This window comes from Lissotriton vulgaris, chromosome 12, assembly GCF_964263255.1.
Source record: "Lissotriton vulgaris chromosome 12, aLisVul1.2, whole genome shotgun sequence".
In the NCBI taxonomy this organism is placed as follows: domain Eukaryota; kingdom Metazoa; phylum Chordata; class Amphibia; order Caudata; family Salamandridae; genus Lissotriton; species Lissotriton vulgaris.
Window position 1 is genome coordinate 92,596,149 of NC_141700.1, and position 18,982 is coordinate 92,615,130.

At 42.3% G+C, this 18,982-nt stretch overlaps 1 protein-coding gene across 1 annotated transcript in view; it reads left to right on the plus strand.

The window, feature by feature from the left end:
* The window catches only part of RHBG (Rh family B glycoprotein), a 61,926-nt gene that overhangs the window by 27,087 nt on the left and 15,857 nt on the right, over window positions 1-18,982 (plus strand). Inside the window, exons 3-5 of the mRNA XM_086947321.1 lie at window positions 10,257-10,407; window positions 16,538-16,685; window positions 17,886-18,052. Coding sequence (XP_086803447.1) covers window positions 10,257-10,407; window positions 16,538-16,685; window positions 17,886-18,052 — 466 coding nt within the window. The remainder of the gene's footprint in view (window positions 1-10,256; window positions 10,408-16,537; window positions 16,686-17,885; window positions 18,053-18,982) is intronic.

Genomic DNA, 18,982 nt, shown 5'->3' on the forward strand with positions numbered 1-18,982 from the left:
CCAGGAAATACTGGTTTCCCATAGGCTGTTACTGGCAGGATCCCTTACCACAGCCTAAGGCCAGGCCCTGCCTGACCCGGTTGTTATGCAGACCGTGAACGCTTCTCTACCCGCAGCGTTCATTTTTCATTTCCTTTGCTTTACTGGGAAAACACTGACAATTTCTGATGAATTAATGTAATAAATGTTCAGGTGATCCATGTCAGTGATTTAGTTCCTGTTTATATTTCACATGTTTCACTGAATCGTTACTGCATTAGTGTTCGCTGTTCCCAGGATGTTGTGATCTTGCATTTATTGTCCTGTAGCATATTACACTTGTAAAGTTCATGCTTAGAACAGAGTCGCCTCCAAGTGTTTATAATGGCCACTAAAAGGGCTCTGGTGTTCAGGCCTAAGGCAGTGCGAGTCATCGCAGTGCCCGTCACTGGGTCAAAAAGGTGTACAGAATACACGGTCATTCATTCAATCCTTGGCCTCTCTGCAGAGCACATACAGACAACTGTTGACCAAGCCATGGTCATGGCTGGTTTTGTGTATGTCCGAATACATGGTCATCCAATCCTTGGCCTCTCTGTTGAGCACATACAGACAACTGTTGACCAAGCCATAGTCATGGCTGGTTGGTAAAACACCTTTACAACAAATCTTTCTTCCCGCATACTATCACTCCGCATACTTTTACAACGAAACTACCATCACTCCGCAATGCAATTATAACGCATGGCATTATATCTTACATACTTTTACCACGCATGCTTTTACAACGAAATTCGTTGTAAAAGCATGAATGGTAAAAGCATATGTTTTTAATATTTAAGTTTATGGCGGGCTTTAAAAACTGATCCAATCGATCCCACTAAAATAACAAAACAGAGGCCCGTAGTCACCTTAAGAAAGCAAAACGTGAACTACGCATAAGCCAATGGAACTTGTTTTGGGTCAAATTGCAGCACGACATTAAAACAAACAACTCTGCCAGGTTTTGGAGCACAATCAATAACGCATCTGGGAACGTATCCAAAGTTGCCTCTTCGAGCATACTTTAAATAGAGTGGGTCGAATTTCTCTACTCCCACTTTAACGACCAGGAACTGCCCATTAACCATCCAAATCTCCCTCCCATGGACAAAGTAACACAAACAGAGATTGTCCGGGAACCTGTTCTGAACACTTCAAACTCCCTAAAGAAGCTAGGTCACAAAATGACACCAACAAAAGAATGCCTCTTGACCCAAAGCTGTGCAAATTTTGCAACAGTCCAGAATGCGGAAATAGAAAAAATAATAAAAAAGGGACGCAAGGATGGTGCGCCTGGTCGGGGTGGAATTCCTCAAGCTCTGTTCAAGGAAGATGCAACTTTCTGGGCTGCGAAACTAAGCCCCCTTTTTAACTCATGTCTGCAAAACAACATCACACCGCCTTCATGACATGGTTCCATCCTTGCACCAATCTTCAAAGGTGGGGCAAAAAATCCCCAGGGAATTACCGCCTCATCGCACTCATTGACAATGAAGCAAAGTATTTTGCGGGAGAGCTACTCAACTCACTTAGGGCATGGGCCGATTAAACTCCACAATTCCTCTGAATCAAACAGGATTCACAATAAACACCGGCACCTCAGTCAATCTCATGACCCTTTCTTGCCTGATTGACCAAGCGAAATTCTGCTCCTGCCCACTCTATATGGGGTTTATTGATTTCCAAGCAGCTTTTGACAATGTTAACAGAACTAAACTCTGGCAGAAGTTGTCCAGACTCAACATTCCAGAGGTCCTCTTAAGAGCCATAAAACTCTTACACCAGGACACATGGGTTAGAATTAAGATCGGGGACGGCTCAAGATTGTCCCGCCCAATTCTGACGGAAAAAGGCCTCAAACAGGGTTGTGTCTTGGCCCCGACACTCTTTAATCTATTCTTAGCCGACCTCCCTGAAGCTCTCAACAAGGTCAATTCCCACGCTCCCAAATTATCTGGCTTGTCGCTGACAAATCTACTATATGCCGACGACGTGGTACTGTTAAGTAAAACAAAGATCGGAATGCAAAGACTTCTGGACGCTACTTCCGACTATTCAAATAACAACGAGCTTCGCATCAACAACAGGAAGACGAAAATCTAGCAGGGCACTCAAGGAAAGCTAATAAACTGTCTTGGGCACTGAACAATGAAAGCATCGTTGAATCAAATTGCCAAAGGTACCTTGGAGTCACTTTCAATCACAATGAACAATATAAATCCCACTTGGAAGAGCAAAAAAGGAAGTGTTCGGCACTTGCTTCTGCAATCGGACTAATTCAAAAGAAGCTACAAGGCCTAACTTTTGCACCCACACTTCAGGTGGCTCAGGCAAAAATCATTCCCACCTTAATTTACGGCAGCAAAGCTTTAAAAGGATTAGACAGTGACCATTTGGACAAAATTATTAGCAAGATCTATAGGTCAGTTTTCAAATTACCAAACCAAACGTCACCGGCACAAATTAGGTTGGAACTAGGCATCTGCAAACGACCATTGGCCAGAGCCATGTCTTTTCTCGTGTGCTGTCACAAATTGAGGCTATCAAAGAAGGGAAGTTTAGGATACCATTTGTGGGCCAGCATTGATAACAACTCATGGCGAGCAGGACATGAATACTGGGCACAAGGTTTAAAAACCCTATGCCTAAATGACCTCTGAAATTTGCACGCTAGTCAGAAGGAATTTAAAAGGCTAGTGAAAATCAGTACGAAACAATTATCAATAGTGGAAGATAAAGCCAGCCTTGCAAAAAGAAGTCATGGGTGGATGACCCTTCAATCCTATCCCTTGCTAATTCCACAGCCGTACCTTACCACATCGTTCAGTGCTCGAACGAAACTAAGTTTTTTAAGACTGGGAGTTATTAAACTGCTGACTCATTGGCCAAAATGGAAAAGAGAACATGGAAAAGTTCAATGCCGACTTTGTGGGACCCACAAAGAAGACATTATACACATCATATGCTTGTGCCCAAAACTACTGATAGAGAGACGGGCCCTACTCAAGCACCATTGGAATAGAAATATGATTAGAAGTGGTAGAGCAGCGGTTTTGGCCTGCTTTGACCCTAGGAACATTAAACTAAATTGTGCCCTAGTAAGATTTATGGAGCGCGCTGTAAAAAAACTCATTGAGGTACCCAGAGTTTGCGACCGCCCCCCCCCCCCCCATTGGAACAACGCTGTCAAGTTAAACTTGTTGTTGCTATTCCTACTGGCTTATTATGAATATGACTTTTTAAACGGAAGTTTTATCTGTTATCGTCTACATATAATGGTTTTTTATGAATATGACATTCTAAATGCATTTTTGAATCCTTTTAAATGTCTGTACTTGCAATGTTTTTTTTTAAATCACGCAATAAAGATTTATTATAGTCAAATATTTAAGTTTAAGGTAAGTATATAGTTTTAGTTAGGGGGTGTTGAGGTATGTTTCAGGGGTTCGGGAGTATTTTAAGGGTGGGTTTATTTTTAGAGTATGGTATTTTTAGATTATTATTTTCTCATTATTTTATTAGATTGTAATTTTTTTTAGGGTTCAGGGTGGGTTTTGGGTTATTGGGTACAGGGGTATTTTTAGGGTTCAGGGCTAGGTTTGGGTTTTGGGGTACAGGGGTATTTTAGGGTTCAGGGTAGGTTTTGGGTTATGGGTACAGGGGTATTTTTAGAGTTCAGGGCTAGGTTTGGGGGTACAGGGGTATTTTTAGGGTTAGGTTTGGGGTACAGGGGTATTTTTAGGGTTCAGGGCTAGGTAGGAATTTTGGGGTACAGGGGTATTTTTAGGGTTCAGGGCTAGGTGGGTTTTGGGGTACAGGGGTATTTTTAGGGTTGAGGGCTAGGTGGGGTTTGGGGTACAGGGGTATTTTTAGGGTTCAGGGCTAGGTACGGTTTTGGAGTACAGGGGTATTTTTAGGGTTCAGGGCTAGGTATGGGTTTTGGGGTACAGGTTTTTTTTAGGGTTCAGGGCTAGGTATGGGTTTTGGGGTACAGGGTTTTTTTAAATTCAGGGATAGGTTTGGGGTACAGGGGTATTTTTAGGGTTCCGGGCTAGGTATGGGTTTTGGGGTACAGGATTTTTTTAGGGTTCAGGGCTAGGTATGGGTTTTGGGGTACAGGGTTTTATTTTGGATTCAGGAATAGGTTTGGGGTACAGGGGTATTTTTAGGGTTCAGGGCTAGGTGGGTTTTGGGGTACAGGGGTATTTTTAGGGTTGAGGGCTAGGTGGGTTTTGGGGTACAGGGGTATTTTTAGGGTTCAGGGCTAGGTACGGTTTTGGAGTACAGGGGTATTTTTAGGGTTCAGGGCTAGGTATAGGTTTTGGGGTACAGGGGTATTTTTAGGGTTCAGGGCTAGGTATGGGGGTACAGGGGTATTTTTAGGGTTCAGGGCTAGGTTTGGGATTTGGGGTACAGGGGTATTTTTAGGGTTTGGGGCTAGGTTTGGGGTACAGGGGTATTTTTAGGGTTCAGTGTGGGTTTTGGGGTACAGGGGTATTAGGAGTTAGTGTGGGTTTTGGGGTACAGGGGTATTTTTAGGGTTCAGGGATAGGTTTGGGCTTTGGGGTACAGGGGTATTTTTAGGGTTCAGTGTGGGTTTTGGGGGTAAAGGGGTATTTTTAGGGTTCAGGGCTAGGTATGGGTTTTGGGGTACAGGTTTTTTTTAGGGTTCAGGGCTAGGTATGGGTTTTGGGGTACAGGGTTTTTTTAAATTCAGGGATAGGTTTGGGGTACAACGGTATTTTTAGGGTTCCGGGCTAGGTATGGGTTTTGGGGTACAGGATTTTTTTAGGGTTCAGGGCTAGGTATGGGTTTTGGGGTACAGGGTTTTATTTTGGATTCAGGAATAGGTTTGGGGTACAGGGGTATTTTTAGGGTTCAGGGCTAGGTATGGGTTTTGGGGTACAGGTTTCTTTTTAGGGTTCAGGGCTATGTTTGGGTTTGGGGTACAGGGGTATTTTTAGGGTCAGGATGGGCTACTGTTTAAGGGTGCTGAGGTATTTTACAGAGTAAGGGTGGGTTATGATTATGGGGTGCAGGGGTATTTAAAGGGACCAGAGTGGGATTTTTTTTAGGGTGTACAGGGTAATTCAAAAACAAAAATACATAAAAATATATATATATTTAATCAATATAAATATATGTGTATATATATATATATATATATATATATATATATATATATATATATATAATATATAAAAAATATTTTTTTTAATTAACAAAATGTGTGTGTGTATATATATATATATATATATATATATATATATATATATATATATATATATAATGGCATGCGTGGTAAAGGCATATGCGGAGTAAATGTTTGCAGGGTCATGGTAGGTTGGAGTAAACGCACTTGCGTTATAAAAAATGCGCAGTAATGGTATGCAGGATATTATCCTGCGGAATAACATCACATATTCGGCTGGTTTTGTGTATGTCAGAATACATGGTCATCCAATCCTTGGCCTCTCTGCTGAGCACATACAGACAACTGTTGACCAAGCCATGGTCATGGCTGGTTTGAGGTGTACGTTCGTTGTTAAACAATCCACAGTTCCCTGAATCACGTGAAAAAGACATCTCCAAGTGCTGGCAAGGACATTTCTTTAATAATCTCTGAGTTTAGTTTATTTTGTGGTAATATTCCTGCTCTAAAACCTGATGCCTCACCCTGGACGGAAACTTTCACCCTAACTGGTTCTCCCAGCTTAGCAGTGGCACCTTTAGTTATTTGCAGCTTTCTTTATTTTTAGCCAACACTGCTCAAGCTCCTGACTAACAGATTAATAATACAGAAAGCCAAACTGGAATCTACAGCATTTAGAGGCTCAATAGGTTTTCAAAACAAAAACACAGATAGCTAGTGAAACCAGCATTGGCAAAGCCAATAGGTTTCACCGAGGCAATGTCCCCACTGTTTACTTTAGCCATGTTGTGCAACAGCACGGCTGCTGTGAGGCATGGCAGAAAGTAAAGGAAAAGTGCTATGACGCAGCCAGCACTGATCGCACCACAGCACTTCTCGTTTGTTTACTTTCAGCCATACTGCACAGCACCCCCACTGTTGTACAACACGGCTAAAACACATTGATTAAGGCTGTTGCCCAGGCATAGGCGAGACCTATTGGCTTTGCCAATGCTGGTTTAATTCTAGTTTTCCAAAAGCACTTTCAGATTAGCCACCAACACTTGAAAGATATACTAGCAGGGTAATCTAGCGCAGGGGGGGGGGGGTCCAGAAGAGCTCCAGGAGGGCTGGACGCATGCCACATTTTTGGGACAACCAGTGAGTATATAAAGATTTAATTTCCATTCAAACTTATGCAAATTCATTTTTTTGTGAATATTCTGATAGTCTGTCATGAATTCAACAATCCAGAACCTCTGCTGGACCAGGGACGTGGCGCAGCCCCTGTGCCGCAAAGCCTATGGATAGAGATGAGATGTGGGGGCCTCAAGGGCCCCTCATCACATTCTGCAAGGGGGACCATCATTGTGCGTTATGCCACGGTGTTGGACACCTCAATGTGGTGGCTATTGACTTAGCGCTGGGGGCCCTTATGTATTAATGCATTTCCCCAGAGACCCAGAATGTTTGAGATCCTCCGATGCATCAGGCCTTAAATCCATAAGAAGACTTCCCCACTTGACTGTGCTACACATTCCTGGCTATATCCAGGGCCACTGGAATTATGCGGCAGCAGAGGGCCAAATTATGAGATAGGGTTGAGTAAATTATGCAGCAAGAAAAGTCAAATTATGCGGCATATTTTGTGATTAGTATTACTTTCATTATTTCGTCATGTATAAACTTGTTAACACTGTCTGTGCATTAGCTGCACCTCTTTAGTACCAGTTTCACACCCCAATATATCCAGAATCTACAGAAAGGTGACTAGTCAATGTTTGCAAAGTGCCTACGACAGCACGGTAAAGTGTGTCCATGCGTTTTTTGTAACTTTTGAACAATTTGAGCTAGAAACAAAAAAAGTATGTTAAAATCTGCAGATTATGTGGCAAATCTATAATTATGCGAAAATTGCAGCAGCCGCACAATTGCATAATTCTAGTGGCCTGGTTATATCATTTCATCTGTATGTGGCAAATCTGTGGTCTCCATCTGAATTAGCCCCCACGTCTGCTGAGAACTGGAAGCGCCCTGGAGCAGGTTAACCCTTAGTGCTTACAACAAAACCTGAACATTTAAGGCCACCACGAGCTCTGGAGTACTTTCTGAAAGTAAGGTGAACTTGTGCTAGTGAAGTCTCATTTATTCACTTTGCAGAGCGGCCTCGAAGCCCTATGCTTCAATAATTTAGACCCTGAAGGACTAAAATGTACACTTGACTTATTCGTTAACTGATGCATTTCGAAGAAACTCCACCTATCACTTTGGATACACATTGCCCTCTTTGAAGTCAATCTCAGCAGAGAGGCCAAAGAATGAATGAGCAATTTTATCGTCCTGACTGGGTAGGATGCACCCAGGTGAGTAGTAAGGGAAGTTCACCTTGCAGCAGAAGGCTTTCGCCTCAAGTACTCAGAATAAGGTGTTTTTTTAAAATAAATGCACCTCTGTAAGTTAAGTGTGTATAAGTGAATCAAGTTGCACTGTGCGCTATTCTGAAAAAAAATTCACGTAGAGCTGAAGAGTCAGGGCAGAGAAAAATGACATCCATTCAAAGCTTCTTCCGTAACCCTATCTTTTGGAAAGGTCTACAGTGCCAGGGCCTACATTTCCTAACTTTTAACCCCCACCCCCTCCCCAGGGATGATCAAACGAGTATTAACGTCACGCGATCCCAGGAGAAAAACATCAAAAGGCATTTGTTGATATTTCACTAGGTGAATTTCCAAATGCCAGGGTCATTGCTCACCTGACATTCTGGTTGCCAGCACACCTGTGTCTGTACATGTTTTGTGCAACAGACAAGTTATGTCCTAATCACTGCAAAGGACGAAATGATATCAAGGTCGTCACAAAATCACAGCTCTAGTCCTTGTGCCGGCCTCGCCTCAAGGAGATTATGTGGAATAAGGGAGAAAGGGAGGCTGATTTTTCTCTTTGAGTCTGCCACCAGAGTTTCTGTATGCCTGGGCTTCCAAATACCAAGTTTGCCTGGTCTTGGTTCCACCTAATGACTTATGACTCTTAATCTAACTCCTGCATTCTCCTTTTCATCCCTGCTTTCTCTATCTGTTTTACTATCTTTACCTTTTATCTCGGGCTCAGTCTGATGAAGAAAAAGAAGTCCCTGTTCAAACCACTGGCAAACACCGGCATAAATTAAGTGCTGTTGTTGTAGCATAGATATTGAAATATACGTGGCTCTGCTCTGTCTCGGCTGCACTGTCAAATGCAACAATAGGACACATGGATTAGCATTTGGCCGTATTATATATTTTCCTAGTGCTTTTGAATAAAAACTTGTTGGCTGCATTTCAGTGCCACCTCGTGGTCACTATAAAAACTGCAGCAGCAATGTGGAAGATACAACATTCATTTTGACAGACATTGAAGAGTCAAATGTTAGTTGTTGGCTCTTGTATGCAGCGCTGGAATTAGAAAAACTTTACTCTGGTAACCCATAAACTGGGAGTCAAGGTGGGCAACACACAGGGGGTGGAGGCACAAGAGGTGGAGTCATGAAAAGCAGCCTGACAGTAAAAATATATACATTATTTTTAAAAATCTCTACCTCAAAGAAATTGGCACCAAGGATAAACATGACAGAATATTTATTCTGGCTTAATTGTTTGCAAACACTGCATTTTAAAATATCTTACTGGGTAAAGCACATGTTGCATAGAGCTTTGTGTGCTCAGTTGATCACAGGAAATTATAATAATGGTAAAATAACTGGTGGTTTAAAACACTTCATGCAGAGATCTGTGTTTTCTTTAGTCACATGTTTGACTCAATAAGTAGCATACAGGGCGAATGTGTCGCCTGCAAAGCAAATCGGGTAACATGAAAATGACAGATTGTTATGTTAGGTAAGTGGGTCATTGTTTTTTTTTTTTTTTTACTTCGAGATCCTTTTAATACTTGCAGTTCATAAATTGCAATCCTTACAATATACATCAGTGAGCTTTGAACCCGGACCAAGGACCTGCCTGCAAACTGCAAGACATGGGTTTAGAACTTTATTGGCTTTTCTCAATCTTTTATTTCTTTTATTATTAGAATGCTAAAAGGATTTAGACAGTAATAAGAGGACAAACACAAGCACTGAGTTACGATTTTAACCCTTACTTTGTGTTTCTCCCAGCTTCTATAATCTCTACCAGTTAAGACAATGTGTGACTCCTACACCTTGAAACCGTCTGCCTTTTGTTACATCCTGTATACTGATTTACACTACATGCTTGTATGATTTATTTTCAATGAATGTGTGTGTGTAATGTAAAAACACCATACAGTGGAAAGAGTAGTGCTATGAAAGTACTAAATAAAAAATGTGCAAGTTCTATTTAAATTAGTTATTCGTGCAAATACTCGTATTTATTGATACATCAGACATTCTTACAGTACTTGCATGTCTCTTGCATATAGGGTTTGCACTAAGTCAAAAACCTAAGTGGTATTTTCACTTAAATACTTATGAAGTGATAACAAGCTGTGTGCCTTTATTTCATCATTAAACAGGGATCTAGGTGTTAGGCTGCAAATAGCTTCCTGGCAGGATTAGAACAAAAGAAGGGCTAATGGCCCTTTAAATTTGCCATTTGTTTTGATCTCAAGCTGGAATAGAAAATACATTTTTTTAAAGCCTCCTCACTAGCTGCATGTTGTTGCTGGAAACAAAAAGCTGGCAACATGTAGGCACTGCTGAACTGTGTCCCAGTGTTGGCAAATGACACCAGGACCAATCAGCATATTTCACTGGGGCCAGCTAGACCTCTGAAATGGCTGAATAACGGCTGCCAGATCGGGGATCCAGCGGTGTCCTCCTTCATTCCAGAACTGCATGCATGTAAAAGTAAGCCAGTCTGATTGGCATTGTCAGTGCTTGTTAGAGGTGTTGGCACCTTATCTGGTGGCCCGGTGCCAGAGTAGGATGAGCTGTAAATAGGAAATCTAAATACTGAGGGTGGGCCGCCATAATGTAGATGGAGAGTGCTGGCAGAATCACCTCCACTGCCTTCCTCTGCATCCAGTTGTAAAACCTGTTTCTCTTCAGTGCTTGATGTACTTCACCTCCTCTTGTTTATCTCCCTGGCACTAGCATGATTAATGCAGATTTCTGCACCGGAGCGGTCCTCATCTCCTTCGGAGCGGTGCTGGGGAAGGCTAGTCCCGTCCAGCTGCTGATCATGACCCTGTTTGAAGTGACTTTGTTTGGCATCAACGAGTTTGTCATACTGAACCTGCTGGAGGTGAGTGCCTTAGAAAGGGGCCTTCATAATACTTTGATGTATATTGACTTTGACATTTCTAATGGTAGTGTACCTGAGTTAAGGTTCAATGCACTTCTTCAGAAACAAGAAGGGAAGCAACCTATTTGTCTAAAAGTCAGTGGCGGTTGGTGATTTACAAAAATAGTGGGTTGACATAAATACAATTAAAAAAAGACCCATACCAATAAACATTTGAATATGAAAAAAGTTTCACTTAACTTAGCCTGCAGCAGGTCCTCAGTATTCTTCGGTCCCTGGCTCCAGAGTCCTCCGAGCGCAAAGTCCCACAGAACTTTATCCAATCCAAACTGCTCTCCTGCTGCATGAGTGAAGCATCTGGCATGGCTGGAGCAGGCTGCCTCAGCACTTCGAAAAGTACAGGAGGCCTGTCCCTGCTCACCTGACTGTCTAAGACAGCTGGGTTGGAGAGCTTGAATTGCGCATGTCAATACTTGGAGGTAAACAAACTATTACATACTAGCCAATCAGCCTTCCGACCTCACTTTAGCACTGAGACGCGCTTCTGGAAGTAGTAGAGCATGTTTGAAGCACCCTTTATAAGGGAGGCAAGTCCATGCTGATCATGTTTGACTTAAACGTGGCTATTGACACGGTTCCCCATCTAAAACTACTTGCATGCCTTCCGGCAATATGGATCAAAAGCAATGCCCTGAAATGGCTTACTTATTTTCTAACAAATCGAAGTCCAGAACTATGGCTGCCCTCATTCTTATCGCAAGCTAGAACTTTGACAGTAGGCATTCCCCCCAGGGATCAGCCCAGAGCCCCACTTCGTTCAATATTTACCTGACGCCTCTAGCAACATTGGTAGAGTCTCTGGGCGTAAAAGTAATCTCCTACGCAGACAACACCCAGCTTTACTTCTCCTGTGGCAAGAGAGAGGCGCTAGATTAGGAGCTCATCTCACAACGTCTTGCTATGGTGTTTCGGTGTTTGGCTTGGCACCAACTGAAATGTAACAAGAATAAGATGGAGATCGTGCTTTTTGCAGCCGCCCCTCCCAGCTTCTTGAGATCTTGCTGGCCTAAAGGTACGCCACAGCCTGGCCCTGCCCAAAGCTCTGTAAGGAACCTAGGTATCAAATTTGATGGTACCCTCTCCTTCCAACCTCGGATACAAGCGTTGGCCGGTTTCTGTTTCAGCACTCTTCGCATGCTGAAAATATTCCTACCTCTCCTGTCTGAGTCAGCCAGGAAACGGTCATCCAGGCCCTGACTGCACTATGGGAATGCCCTTTACTCCTGGACTATCTCCTTAGTAGATTTCAGGTGGTGCAGAATTTGACGGCTAGACTTGAACTCAATCTTCCCCCTAGATCTCATATGTCCGCCCATCTGAAGGCACTTTACTGGCTTCCAGTGAAAAAGAGGGTGCAATTTAAGGCCACAGTACTACTGCATAAGGCCGTGCATGATTCAAGAGCAGGTTATCTCAGAGAGCGGATTCATGAATACATTCCAGCTCGCACTTTGCGCTCTTCTTCTGCTTACCGGGCAAGAGTCCCCCGGATCAATTGACTTAAAATGGGCGGCAGATCCTTTTCTTATCTAGGACCCTTCAACTGGAATTAACTTCTAAGAGATAGTCTAACCAGTGATCTCTCTGCTTTCAAAAATAAACTTAAAACCTGGCTTTTCGCATAAACTGACTAGGTTTTAAGTCGATACCTTGAGCGACGGGACACTCTTGAGTAGATGTGCACTGTACAAATTGTTATAACATGTTGGTTTGGCTGTAGAAAGATAGCCGACCAAACCGACATGTGTAATTCATACTGAAGGGGTCACTTGTCATTGCTGCCAAATTAGCAGCAGTGACGCACTGGCCCAGCGTGCCCTCTCCAGATGGCAGAATGTTGACAAAATAAAATGGTAATAAAATCTTTTTATTACCATTTTATTTTTCCAGCTTTCTGCGCAGAGGGGTGAGGGGGCATTCCCACCGCTACTAAAAGTGCAGTGGAAAAAAAGGTCTTCAAATGTAAAGTGGAATAGATGGACGGATCAATGGGAGATTGATCGATAGATTTAGAGAGAAGAGTCAGATTTTGGGTAAATGGGAACAAAGTTAATTAGTCAAAGATTAGGCCAATATGAACAACTGAAAAGCAAGATAGGGTAAATGTAATGGTCTGGAGGTAGAGAGGAAAAAGCGTGAGTGAAGGAAAATGAAATAGTGAAAAATGTAATATGAAGGGTGTTAGACCTGTCTGGCTTATTGACGTAGTCCCTCCTATTTATTATTTATTTTGTCCCCTTTTTTGCCCCTCATACCCTTAATAATTTTTGTCCACTGACTTTTTATATAGGTGTTGGCCATGGGGATAGGTGTTCTTTTTCCCCTCATGGTTTTTCACCTCAGGCCTAGAGGCCTGTTCTGTCAGGAAACTCCTGTAATTCACAAAATGGAGGACCCCAACTGTTTCCAACTGCCACATCTTAGACAGCCCCATAGGATAACCTTAGGCCTTCCAGAACCTTCTGGGCCCTACTGGACTCTGTGGGGGTTGTCTATATAAGGGCAGAGGTTGGGAAGCCATTTTGGTGCTGACCAGAGAGTGGAGGAGTGAGGCAGTGGTGAGAGGAGGAGGACGCACTGGGAGCAGTTAGTTTGTCCTTGTGACACTACAGGGAGACGTTCCCCCTTCAACCCCTGACCAATCCCTCCCAACCACCTTCTTCTACTGAAGAGATTGTCCCATCTGAGGTGGAAGCCCCCCTCTACATTTGAGCCCCATTGACCCCTGTCGGGACGCTCTGCTTAAGGATTTCCCTGACTTCCCCCTGGCCGTGCTTCACTTACCAGCGTTGTGAAGAAGACCGCTCTAGCCCAGTGTTGAGCCCAGTGTTGTCCCAGAGGCTTAGAGGGAAGGCGAGTGGCTACTGAGCTTGTGTGGCCCTGTTGAGCGAGCGTAACGCTCTATTCAGCGTGTCCCTGGAGCCAGGTGAGGGGGAAGACTGTGAGAGCAGAAGCGGAGATAGCGCGGCGCCAAGCGGGAACACTGGTCCCTCGCGCCCGCGCTGACGTGTTCTTCATCTCTGTGAGGCGACGTGGAGAGCGAGCAGGCCCCTGCAGGAGACGCTACTGGCGGCGGTTCCGCGCATGCTCCAACGTGTGAGGCAAAGGGTAAAGTGAGCAGGCCTTCGCGGGAGACGCTTCTCTCGTCAGGTGATCAGCGCCGACTCCCAGCCGGCACACTACTTCCCCGCGTCTGCGCGAAGGAACCGGAGTGCGTAGGAGACGCCCAGATCACCGAGGAAACGATCGGCGAGGAAGCAGGCTTTGGCGCTTCCTCGCATCAAGTACCCCTCCTTGTCCCTGCAACAGCGCATCACAGAAGAAGCGCGCTGAGCAGTAGGGAAGGGGGAGACAACCAGGCAAGCCCCCACAGTTGTGGCATTGACTACCCCAGCGCCAGCCCAAGCTAAGGAGCTAGTCAGGGAAGCTGGGCTGAACCCTTGGAGGCCGATTGTCAGACAAGAGAGGAGGACTGTGGCGGAACTGCCACTGAGACACTAAGGAGAGTGGGGGTGAGAAAGGAAGGTGCTGTGCCCTGGTGGTTAATGATACAAATTTACAAGATCTAGCGTCTAGCAAGGTGCCCTGACTTATTGTCATCTTAATTTCTAAACTGTGTCATAGTAGGTGAGGGGAAAGTAACTTCATAACCCCAACCTCATTTTTACAGGTTTAGGAAACATAAACTACTGTCAGTAGAGCGCTGACGGTACTCGCCCATTGGGGAACTACCTTCAGGCATTTATAGCAAGTGTTGATGAGTACAGTGAACCTGGGAAATTCCTGCAGTCCACTCTGAGTGTGCATTCTAGCGCTGTATTAAGGTGCAGATAAGGGAGGAGAGAGCATAATATCAGTAGTGAAGGTGTAGTGATTTGGCAGGTTAAAGTGATGAAATATATTGATATCATTGATTATTAATGCAAAGTGACACTGCTTAGCGTAATCCTATTGAGATCCTTTCAATTCCAACAGTAAGCATTTCTGAACCCATGACAACTGAATGTTTTGAACTGTAAATTTTTCCACAGCAAGAAGAGTGTTATTTACTTCTTGAGATCAAAGGTATAATTGTTATTTCTGAGAAGAACTGAAATGTCTTACACTGTATAATTTGAAACCGAAGAGTATATTATTTTTATAAAGCAGTACTTATTTTCTCACATTTTTGGTGTAGCGTTATTTTTGTGTGATATTGCGTGGTTTTACTGTTGGGTGGTCTGCAACCTTTACACTGTGCCTCTGAAATGTTAGTCTTGCCCTAGGCCAGGCTACCCCAGTTCCAACAAAGGGAAATTAAGAAAAATATGAGATTTAGGGAAAACAAAGTATTCAGTCTTGTGCCGCTTAATGCCTGATCGTGGTTAGTTCTACATACCAGTCAAGGATATAATTAGAGATGACACATTTGCACTTCAGTTTTTTCTTTACTAATACCAGTATAATTGTAACAGTATACAGATACACTGAAAAAGAGGCTTTAAAATGTAAATACAGTGCTCATGAACTAGAACTATATATGACTCGGAGGTACTTTGAAGGGGCCAAAGGAGTTTTTAAGGACCTAAAATACTGTGAAACCCCAGAAACTGATGCAATTCAGATTTTCTTTGTTTGAAAAACCAACAACTTTGTAGAGTCAGTTATGATTTCATAAAGTTTCCTTGACGAACCCTCCAACTTTTTCCGTCACTTTGGGGGTTCTTTTGTTTTGATTAAAGCAGAATGGTGTATCTGTTTAATGAAGTAAGTTGGAAAATAAAAGACTGTATTTCAACATTACTGTTCCTCTCATAAAGAGATGTTAAGCAGCTGGTTAGGATAGGGGATATGGCTTTCCTGACTTTGAAAAACATTACACATCATCTTTTCCTTCAAATCAAGAATCGTTGTCATGGGTACACATCAAAGTCTTTAATTAGATGAAGTACCTTTTTACCGCAGCTCTTCTGTGCAATAGTAATGGAGGCACAACCGATGCTAGATGTTAGCATACTCCAATGAGAAACCATGCCTGGAAGAATTCAAAATCTGAATGAAAAATATCAAATTTTGAAAGAAACTGCAAAAATAAAAAATGTCTAATGCTTCAAAGTACAGGCTGTGCCATCTCCATTCATAATCACACCATATTTTGTGGAATACAATAATACAAAACTATAAACTGTGTAAACCAATGATTTAAAATGAAGGTACCATTCATTTCAAAAAGCTGATGGACACGGTTGAGAGCAGAGGAAACATAATACCCTAGAAACATGACTGTAAAATCCTCGAGTTCGACCTACTACGTCTTCCTGAATTTTGGAAATAAATCTTGGAACATGATTGTCGTTATGTTCTCAAAAATGCAAAAGGAAAAATACTCTGTATGAGAAATCATTAAAATAATAGTGTGTCTGCTACTCAAACTATCTTGCAGCTATATACATAGTCATACGAAAGCTTGAAGGGATATTTTTCATTACCAGAATGGAAGACCTGTGTATCATTGTTAGCCTAGACTCATAACCTATAAATATTACACCACACTAAACTCGTAAACATCAAAACTATTTGACATCATAAAACAAATGTTGGAAGCAGCGTGAAATTGTTGGAAAAGGCGAAACTGTTGGAAATTGCAAGCATAGCACTGTAGAAAATGAAAGGATGAATCAGTTGTCAGTGGAGGTAAAATATGTGGCTCATAAGAAGAAGCTTGGTTACAACACAGACCTTGGAGTTTAGAACATACTTTTTGACATCTTCAACACTAGCATAAATAACCCCCTTGTATGGATAAACTGCCCTATTGTAGCTGGGATCAAGAATAATTCTACCGCTCTGGAAATGCCCCCTACAGTACACAAGTTGAATATTTCACCGAAGTCTTGTTTAGTCCTGTATAATAAGGAAAGGGTCAAGCACTATATAAAATCGGATTACATCCCAGAGGAAAATCGAGCAAGGAATCGTCAAGGAGTGTCGGGGTAGTTAAGGGTCCGTCTACAAGAGTCTCGAAGTACGCAGGTCTACGGCATAGGTCTGCCTGTTAACACTCATCTGTCTCTTCTTCTTCACTGTTCAGGCAAAGGATGCTGGAGGCTCGATGACCATTCATACCTTTGGAGCCTACTTTGGACTGGTGGTGTCACGGGTGCTGTACCGTCCGAACCTGGAGAAAAGCCGGCATAAGGAGGGATCGGTCTACCACTCTGATCTCTTTGCAATGATTGGTATGTTATTACTTTGTGAGCAAATACTTCTGTACTGCACTTACAAAGCACTTCTATGAATTAGCGCAACAATCTATGAGCTCAAAGTGAAAGAACACAAACCAAGACACAGTTTGCCATATATATGTACTACGTTACCATGAAAAAGAGAATGGTTGACAGATTTGTTTTCTGCCTCAAAGGCTTACTAAGGATTTTTTTAAATGATGAAAATGCAAAATTTAAGGAAATCTAAATACATCTGCAAGATTTACTTAAACAAATTGTACCATACTATTGTACATTACAAATAACTGGTCCATAAAGACATTTAACATATTTCTGTGGAAGGCTGATTCTTGAAAGTGATGAAAGATAAGTTGCTAGACAATAAATTATTGTGCACCAACAATGCAGTTACTTTACATCTTCAAAATAAACAAGTATTGCCTGTCATATGCTGCACATGTCCTCAGAAATCTGTACATTTTTAAAAGGCACTGAAAACAAAATGGCAAAAAGTGATCTTGAATTGTTTTTCTCTCCATAAAAAGCAACAACATTATTCACTTTCAATATATTTTAGGATGATAACTCATTACTGCAGTTGTTCCTGATGCATAGAGACTAACCCAAGGTAGCAACCCAGCATATAAATATTGTTAGGCCTTAAATAAAAAGATGCAATTTAAAGAATAATCGCTGATGACAAAGGTGCATTGGGCAGCGGCATCACTCTTTTGAAAAGCTTTAGTTCTATAGATTACCAAGCAAACCTACACAGGTGACTAATACTAGGCAGTCTTGCTAAATAAAAATATTATGTGAGTTCCAGTGGTAAGAAAACCAAGTAACGGCGGTGTGTTCATAAATCTGCAAGCATAATCTGCACTGGGAACACAATGGGGAAATATTATTTTAAAAAGTTGAAACCAATGCAGACACCCTAGGCATATCATTGTTCATGAGTCTTCACACCTACCTTTCACCTGTTCAATGCTGTGTATTTCCACAATTCAAAGTAGGACATCAGAGTTATCTTTACTTCTGGGTGCAGGGATGCCTCTACAATATTCCTGCATAACTGGTAAATGGCCTCTAATCGATTTTGTAATAAAAAAAATACATGTAGATGTGTCTTTAGATAAGTGACAATGTCTATGAAGTTCTAGGTGATGAGAGCCACAGATGTTTATAATTTGGCTTTATTTTTGTGTACAGGAACAATTTTTCTGTGGATGTTCTGGCCAAGCTTCAACTCGGCTGTCACCGCTCATGGAGATGATCAGCACCGAACCGCTTTGAACACCTACTATTCCCTGGCAGCGTGCACCTTGGCCACATTTTCGACATCGGCGCTCCTCAACGGGGAAGGAAAACTAGACATGGTGAGCATGCTAAATTTAGTTGCTTTATTAATGTTCCCATAAAGACTGGTAGTCTTTTTGGAAGTCGGCAAATTTCACACCGGTCCATGCTTGTCAAATAATGCTGAGGCAGAGGCAGTGCTGCCAACATGCTCTGGGCCTAGTCCTACTTGCTATGTGACATGCATTGGCTTATTTGGAAATACAGTTGTTTGCCAATAGGCCTGCAAGCCTCTGTTTTTCCTTACAGTTGGTGACTTTCTCCTGGGATCTGATTCACAAAATTCTTGCTCCTCTAAGTTGGATCTAGGTGTAGTAATACCTCCATTTGTTAGTGTAAACTCACATTTGCTTGTCACAAAATGTGACAATACGCTCACAAGTGAAGCTACTCACACCCAAAATGTCACTATTAAGGTGTAGTTTTGTGTGTAAATTACTCTGTGAAAAGCAGCGGCTTCCTGGCATACTAAGGCGGGGATGCGAGCCTAAGTTCTTGAATGCCCAGCCAGAAACAGGATATTTTGTGGTTATTCACAAATCATTGACAGCAGACACATTCCCATCCTGTGTGTCTCAGAGATTTACTCTAGTCAAGTATGGGATTTTTGAGAAGTAAAAAAAAAAAGAACAAAATTGCAAGGGCAAATGCACTCTTGGGTTATATTTAAGCATGCACAAATGTACACCTGAAAAACCTAGATATGTATGAATGTGTGAGAAAACTACAACAATTGCAGTATCCTAAGTGTACCACTGAAATACTTTGTGCAAACATTGTAGTATTTTTTTGTAATTCTCAGATTGTATTGGCAAAACAGTTCAGATAGTATCTTTCCTTGGAACCTGCAAACCATTTTCAAATAAAAAGCCAAGATTCATTCAAATGCACAGCCTAGCTCGAGTTTCAGTATAATATGTTCACATTCACTAATTATTCAAGTCATGGCT